This window comes from Opisthocomus hoazin, chromosome 6 (assembly GCF_030867145.1).
Source record: "Opisthocomus hoazin isolate bOpiHoa1 chromosome 6, bOpiHoa1.hap1, whole genome shotgun sequence".
NCBI classification, from domain to species: Eukaryota; Metazoa; Chordata; class Aves; order Opisthocomiformes; family Opisthocomidae; genus Opisthocomus; species Opisthocomus hoazin.
The window spans coordinates 79219403-79227443 of record NC_134419.1 but is presented as its reverse complement, the minus strand read 5'-3'; the positions used below and the strand labels follow the sequence as shown (position 1 = coordinate 79227443).

General features: G+C 60.9%; 1 protein-coding gene across 2 annotated transcripts in view; it reads left to right on the top strand.

Moving 5' to 3' along the window:
* Positions 1-4701: 4701 nt before the first annotated feature.
* Positions 4702-8041, top strand: part of EBF3 (EBF transcription factor 3) — a 124403-nt gene continuing 121063 nt past the window's right edge. For both annotated transcript variants that reach the window (XM_075423937.1, XM_075423936.1), the window contains exons 1-4: positions 4702-5108; positions 5324-5480; positions 5864-5927; positions 6601-6656. In XM_075423937.1, coding sequence (XP_075280052.1) covers positions 4975-5108; positions 5324-5480; positions 5864-5927; positions 6601-6656 — 411 coding nt within the window. In that variant the 5' untranslated portion in view covers positions 4702-4974. The remainder of the gene's footprint in view (positions 5109-5323; positions 5481-5863; positions 5928-6600; positions 6657-8041) is intronic.

The following is an 8041-nucleotide window of genomic DNA, read 5'->3' as shown; positions in this document are numbered from 1 at the left end:
GAACGAAGTGTGTTTAATTAAAGCCAATTATAATATCCGAAATTATCTGATCGATCCTTGTTTGTTCAGTTGGAGGCGGGTTGCGTTGTTCCCGCCGCACCGCGGGACCCGTCCGGCTGCGCGCCCGTCCCGCTCACCTCCGCGGGGGCGGATCGCCCCCCGCCCGCCTGCTGCGCGGCCCCGGGATGAGGGGGGGACGGCTGCGGGCCCCCAACCCCCCTCCGCCCCCCCATCCCCGGGGAGAGGGGGAGCGGCAGCCCCGCAGTGGCCCCCGGGACAGGCAGCGCCCGGGCCGCGCCGTCGGGCAGCCGGGCCGAGACCCGCGGGGGGTTCTCCCGTCCCAGGGCGGGCTCTCTCCGGACACCCGGCTGCCGGAGCCGCCTCTCGGGCACGGCGAAAGTTGAAGCCTTTTTTTTTTCCTTTTATTTTTTTTCCTTTTTATTTTTCTCCTGAGAACTAATTCTCGCTTGAACAACGTCGGGGCGCCTGCCCGCGGAAGCGCCCTGGGAGGAGCGCCGGGCCCAGAGCAAACCCCCCCCCCCCCCGCACCGCCCAGGAGTTGCGTTACTCCCGGCCTGTCTGCGGGCCGCGCAAAGGCGCGGGAGGGGCCGCGCAGGGCCCGCCGAAGGGCTGCGGGGCGGCCCGGCCCCGACGGCGCCGTCCGAAGAGCCGGGGCGGGGGTCGGGACAGCCTCCCCCCCTCCCCGCCCGGGTCGGCCCTGCGCGTCGCTTCCCGGCCGGTTTCTCCCCGGGCCCGGGGCGCTCGGGAATCCGGATTCGAGGACTGAAACGGGGCCGAGCCGCCCCCCGGGGAATGAGCACCGACGGGCGAGGCCGGCGAGCGGAGCCCCGGGACAACCCGCGGCTCGGAACCCGCTGCGCGGCCCGGCCCTCCCGCAAACTTCGCCCTTTGCGGGGCTCAGGGGGCCTCGCCCGCTGCTGCGGGCGGGGGACTGGGGGGGGGGGGTCGTTGTGCTCCCAACGCCGGCAGCTGCTCGGCTCCGCTCCCGGTCCCCGGCTCCGCTCCCGGTCCCCGGCTCGGCCTCGGCACAGGCGCAGGTTGCGCGGCTCTGCGCGTAAAAGCTGGGCCGGGCCCTCCGCGGCTCCGTGGCCCCGCGGTAATCACCTCCTCTCCCCAACCCTCCGGGGATTTACCGGCCGGCGGCCAGCCCGCCGCCCCGACGGCGGGACCCGGGCTGCCGCCGCTCCGCTGAAAACACCCGAAAAAAGCGAATTTCTCTCTCCGCCGCCGCGCGGGAAACGGGAGTTAGCGGGGATTTGTTTCGGTTCAACCGGGAGTAAATTACACCCGCCGCCACGGAGCGCGTGAGTAAGGAAGGCGCCTTCGAACAATGAAACCGGAGCCCGCGGCTGGGGAGGCGGTTGCGGTGCCCCGGGGCGGGGGGCGGGTGGCAGGGCCGGGGGTCGCCGCGCCCCTCTCCCGCAGGAGATGCTCCCGCCGGGAAGGGTTCGTCGCGGTGGGATCGGCTCGGGGCGGGGGGGTAGGGGGTGAGGGAGGGAGGTGTGTGAGGAGCGGGGCGGCCGGCCCCACGCGTGTCCGCGATGGAAATCACGGCCAAGCGAACGCGGGCTGAAAGTTCAGTGATTTGAAAAGTGAAATGGGGGGGGTGGATGAGGGAAGGGGGGGGGAGTGAAACAGTCAAGGTGACGGTCCCGAGGGGATTGTCCCCAGGAAGAAAAAAAAAACGAAAAAGAAAAAAAAGGGGATAAAGTTGAGGAGAATCCCGTAACGCTGGGGAAATGCCGTGACCGGTTTTCACCCGCGCGGTCCACGCACGGCGTGCGGTTCTGCGTTATCGCACGGTGCGGGGCGAGGGAGGACGGGCTCCGGGCCGTGACTGATCGCGGCGGTGCGGGGGGGTGCGGGGGCCGCGGAGCGGGGCTGGGCCGGGTGTTGGGGGGGTGGGGGGGGGGTTGGGGGGGGACAGCTGGGCTGCGGCCATCTGACCGGCTCCGCCGTGACATCTGGGAGCCCACTGGTGTGTGGCACGCGCAGCGCTTGATGTCGCTATTTAAATGCAAATTTGCGGGGGGGGGGGGGGGGATCACTGAAGCCTCACCCCGTAAATTCACACAAAAGGGAGACTTGGCGCGGCGCGCTCGGAGGAGGAGGAGGAAGGAGGAAGAGGAGGGCTGCGGGGCCGGGAGGGCTCGGGCCGCCCCCGCCAGCCGCGCACACCCCCTCGGCCCCCCCCCGGGTTCTGCCGCGCAAGGTGCCGCGGCGGGCAGCACTCCCCGGCCCCCCGGGAGGGTCGGGGGGGTGCGGGGTGGGGGGAGGTGCCCGGGAGGACCCGTCGGTGCGGGCAGGGAGCATCCCGGGCGGGCCGGCGGCAGCCCCGCAGCCGGGCGCGGAGTGGCAACAACAGCAGTAAAAAAAAAAAAAAGGGGGGGGGGGGGGGGGAAAGGAGGGGGGGGCAAAAAAAAAAAGCAAAGCGAAAAGCGAAAGTTGGTGAATGATAAAGCCCGTATTTTCCACGCTTTGGGTGCAGGACCAGATGATCTCGAAAATGAGCTGAAATGGATTCAGCCTCAGAGCCTGTTGTGAGGAGCAGCTGATTCCCCCATTTCTGGCCAGATGGCTTCTGAACACAGATTTGCATTCATTTTCGCTTAATATCGTCCAAAATAGTGGGGCAGCTGCATTTGTTGTCGAAAAGGTTTAAAACTCCCTTTCTTTCTGGGGCGGGATCGTTACCTTATGCGATGGGCTTTGGGAACTTCCCCCCCCCCCCCCTTCGTCAACAGTATCAGATTTAAAAGGATTTGTTTTAAAACCTCCTAATTTGGTAATCAGATTTAAACCGCCTTGGCGCGTGTAATCTGAATTAAAGATACTGTAAATGATTTTCCGCGCTACGCTTTCGTTGGCGGAGGGGAGGACCGACCGGCACCGTCCTGCGCGCCCGAGGAGATACCTGGCGGGCTCGGCGGGCTGGGGGGGGGTTTACCTGGATTTTAGGAGATGAGGGGGGGGGACAGGAGACCCCGGCAGCCCCCGGCGCCCGCCCGAGGTCCCCCAAAGCCGCTGGCCCTTCGGCCGTGGCAGGGTTTGGGGCGTCGGGACCTGCCCTGCCGCACCCCGACGGCTCGGGGCCGGCTGCCGGCGCCGGAGCTCGCCTCCGATTTGTCGCGAGGAGTTTCCGTACACTTTGATTTAAGGTTATTAACATTCTATAGACAGTGGCATCTTTAATATGTGGCGATCGCTTCTAAAGACTAATCTCATTACCCTCAAATAGTCATAAAATATGATTTTATTATACTTACGTATTTAATTAGACGGCCAGCAATGTAATGGATTTTGAGATCGGGTAGAGCAACAGCTTTGATAATTCACTTATCTTTGGCAATAGTCATTAACCCCCAACACCAGCGAAATAGATTGCTTTTCCAACACATCTTGGGGTTTTTTTGTTGTGGTTTTATTTTCTTTTTTTTTTTTTCACCCCTCACCGCTTGGAGAAAGGATCGGGGGGGGAGGGAGGAGTTGTGATAACGCGAAATCGGGCTTCGATTTTCACCGATTAATGGAAACGCTGGCGCAGGGACCTTGGCAATTCACAAAATGAAAAAAAAAATAAAAAAAAATTATAATAAGGGATGTCCTTACCCACGCCGGGCGGAAAAAGCTCATCGCTCGAGGCGGGTGTATATATTTTTATATATATATTTAAAAATATAGGGGCCAGGCGCACATATAACTGTGGCTATAGACGCGTGCGTGTACGAAAACCTCCACCACACGCAATTCACGCGCCCGTATTTACACCTCCACCCCCGCGGAGGGCTGCCGCCACCTCCCAGCACCAGACCACCCTTTCCCCGTCCCCAACCTCTCCCCCCCTCCACCCTCAAACACCCCCCCCCCCATCCCGCACGGGGGTCACCACGCCGTGCCCACCCCCATCCTGCGGCCCACGAGGAGGGGTTTCACCAGTGGCTCTGGAAATGGGGCCTGGAGGAGAGTTGGGAGGAAAAGATTTGGGAGCTCGATGCTGCGCTCCTGCCCGGCCCCAGCACCCCCCCACCCCCCCGCCCCCGAGGGGGGGCCGGGGCCGGGCAGGAGCGCAGAGATTGAACCCCCCGCTCCATATATGGCCTTGACCCCGCCCACCGCCGACGTCATCACTGACGCCACCTCTCCCGCCGTGGCGGGGGCCCGGCTCCCGGGGAAGGGGCTCGCTCCTCGGGGAGGGAGGGCCGGGCTCTGCGCGCCTCCGTCCATTCCGTGAGACGCCGCGGGCCCGCGCCCCGTCCTCCCGTCCGCGCCCGGGAACTCCTCCGCGGGATCCAGCCGGGCTCGCTTTCCCCCCCCCCCCACACATATATATTATTATTTTTTTTTTTTTTTATTTCATCCCCCCCCCTCTTCTTCTTCTTCTTCTTCCCCCCGTTTATTTGTCTTTTGGAGCAGGAGAGCCTTGCCAGAAAGTGGTCGATTCAGCAGTGTCCTGAAGCGCTTTTAATTTTTTTTTTTTTTAATTTTTTTTTTTTTTCCTCCTGCGCCGAGGTTTACTGGGATGACACCACGTTGAGCGCGTCTGCAAACAACAACAAAAATATTTATTCTTTTAAAACCCCCCCTAAAAAAAAAAAAAAACGCAACCTCGCAGTGTCGCCGGCTGCAGTTACACTTTTTCTTTCTTTTTTTTTTCTTTTGTTTTTTTTTTTTTTTTTTTTAAACCACCAAACTGGAACGCCATCCAACTCGCTGCACAGAAGTACTCAGTAAATTGTTTATGTCGTGCCAATACAGGACAGATTGAAGAAGGAAGCAAGACTTGAACTGGGCTTTTCTCCTACTGATCACAGGGAGTAAAGTCATCTCTTATATTCCAGCCGCCAAGGAGAGAGAGAGAGAAAATCAAGCAACAACCAACCCACCCCGTATCTGACATTTCCCTCAATTTTAACCCCTTTTGGTTAGGAGCTGGTTTTGCCCAAATTTGTTTTAATGTTTGGGATTCAGGAAAATATACCACGAGGCGGGACGACCATGAAAGAAGAGCCGCTGGGCAGCGGGATGAATCCCGTCCGCTCCTGGATGCACACCGCGGGGGTAGTGGATGCTAACACGGCCGCCCAGAGGTACGTCCGCCGGACCCTCGCCCGCCGCTTTCCTCCTCCCGTGTTTCTCATCCCGGCCGTAAATTCCAACCCCCCCCCACCCCCCTCCCCCGACCACCCCCGCCCGCCCCGTACCAGCCGCAGCCGCCCCGCTCCGCGCATCCCCCCGCGGCCGCGGAGCCTGCGCGCCCCTTCCCGCCGCTCTCACCCACGCCTTGTCTTGTTTTCTCCCGCAGCGGCGTGGGGCTGGCTCGGGCACATTTCGAGAAACAGCCGCCTTCCAATCTCAGAAAATCCAATTTTTTCCACTTCGTCTTAGCGCTGTACGACAGGCAGGGGCAGCCGGTGGAGATTGAGAGAACGGCTTTTGTGGACTTTGTGGAGAAAGAGAAAGTAAGTCGGCCCCTTATCTGTTTTTTTTTTCTTTTTTTCTTTTTCTTTTTTTTTTTTCCCCCCATTTTTACCAGACCTTTAAGCGCGGTGTAACCGGCCCGGGGCCGCCGGCCGCCCCAGCGGGACCCCGGCCCGCGCGTGGGTGCCCCCGCGGTCACGGCCCCTCCGCACAAACCCCGGGCCCCGAAACTCGCGGCCGCGGCGAGAGGGGCTGCGGGTGACCCAGCCGCGCCCGCACCGCCACATCCCCGGCGCCCGCGGAATTCCTGCGAGCGGGCAATTCCCACCCGCGCCGGGGACGAGGGGAGAAAAACCCGCGCGTCGGGAGGAGGAGGAGGGAGGTGTTCTTCACGCTAAACACCGTTATTTCTCCTTGCTTGCAGGAGCCGAACAATGAGAAAACCAACAACGGGATCCACTACAAACTCCAGTTACTGTACAGCAACGGTGAGTGGCCGCTGCCCCACTCGCGACCGCCCGCCCGGCGCGGGAGAGCCCGGCTCGCTTCCTCGAGGCCTTGCGGGAAAGGGACGCGAAGGTTTTTTTTTTTTTGGTTGGTGTTTTTTTTTTTTTTTTTTTTTCGGAGATTAAAACGACACGCGTGTAAACACGGCCTCTTTTCGCTCTGCGGCGAAGGAAAACAAAACGCGAAGGATCGATAAGTCGATGGCACTTCGCGTGATTAACCGCCCGGGCTGCGAGTGGGAAGGGAGCCGGGGAAAAAAAAGAGGGGGATCGATAGCTGCTCCGGCGGCACGTCCCTGCTGGGGGCTGCCCCCCTCCCCACGCTGCTGCCGGGCCGGGGGCGGGGGTCCCCACGCCGGACAGCCCCCGCGGGTCTCGCCTGTGGGCCTGGACGGGGCGGGGGGGGGGGGGGCTGTCGGGGCAGCGCCAGGCTGGGGAGTGGGCGAGCGCTCTGCCACGGGGCCATTTCTGGGTTTTAGTTCTTTATATATATATATATATTTTTTTTTTTTTTTTTTTATTTTAAATGGAGTTGTGCTCGCGCGCTGGCGCGGGTGCCGGCCGTTAATTGCCTGCCCTCGCGCGCTCATTACGCGACCGGGGCGGTTCGCTGCCGAGCCCCTGACCGGGACCCGTCTCGCCTTCCCCCCCCCAGGAGTCCGGACAGAGCAGGACCTCTACGTGCGGCTAATAGACTCCATGACCAAGCAGGTGAGAAACTTCGCGCTTCCCTCCGCTCGCAAGCGGCCGAGTTCTGGGGTCTGCCCCTGCCTGGGGGGCCCGGGGGGGGAAGGCGTTAGACCGTGGTACCGCACCTACTCCTAATTTACCTGAGCGAGTAATTGCGGCGCCTGTTCCCGGCGGGTGTTTCCGAGGAGCCGAGGTTTGTTGTTGCTGTCGGAGGGAGCGGTGGCACCGCGAAGTAGCGTGCGTGGCATCCAGCACAGCGTCGGGCGAGCAGATGTTTGATATAATTAATTTAGCGAGGGAGAGAGGAAAGAGGGGAAAAAAAAAACAAAAAAACAACCCACCCCGTCAAGCCGCCCAGATTTATTTTTAAATGCGCTTTCCTCCTTTCGCAACTTTTTATTTTCGGGCGATGCTTTTGCTCGGTGGGCGAAGGGCAGCCCCCCGCTCCGGGCGCTCCGAAGCCGGCCGGGATCAGCCCTTCTCTCTCCCAACTCCGCCATCCAGTAACGCCAGACGTTTATTTGGATTTAAAAGTTAAATGCGGCGAGGTGAAAAGTCATCTTGTTCTCCTCTGGTCCGCGCTCACCTCTCGGCCCCCCATCTCCATAATTCAAACTCCGCGCTCCGGGGGTCACCCGCGGCCGGCCCCTCCCCGGGAGCGGCTTCTGCCGCTTCCCCGAGCCCTTGTCACGCCTTGTCAATAACAGAATTACAGCCAGGTCCTGATTCAATTATTTAACCCGCCTCGGTCAACTTTTCCGATGATAACTACGTGTTATCGGCACCGCACCGCAGCAATTAAAGGCAGAGAGCTACTGACTCGCTGTGGATTTAATCAACTTTTTTTTATTATTATTATTCTTTTTCCCAGAGAGGCATTTCCCTATTTTTTTTTTAATTTTTTTTTTTTTTGAGGGGGGTGGAAAGGAAAGGGGGTGGGGAGGAAGGTGAGAACGGGGAATAATTTACAGTGTTCTGGAAATCAGATACCAGAGATGGAAATGAAAACCATTCCGCCAATCTGCCCGGTTTTGCCTCTCCCCCCCGGAGTCCTCTGCTCTCCCGGCCGAGGCAAGCCTGCCCACCCGCGTTATTTTTATTTTTTTTTTGTTTGCAAGCCTGGGGCGAGCCCCTGTCCCGGAGCGGAGCCACCCCCCCCCCCCCCCCCCCCCCCCCCAGACTTCCCGCTCTCCTGGCTCGGAGCGGGCCCGATCCGGAGCCCACCCCTCCCCGGGGCAGGGCAACGCTGCGAGCCCCCCCGGCGCGAGGCAGAGCTGGCAGCGGGATGGGAGGCGATTCCCCCCCCCCCGGAAGGCGATGTGGCCCCCCGATAATCCTTTCGATCGGTTACGGAGGAGCTTTTCGAAACTCCGGAGCTGGCAGCGCGGGGTTATTCCCCTCGCCGG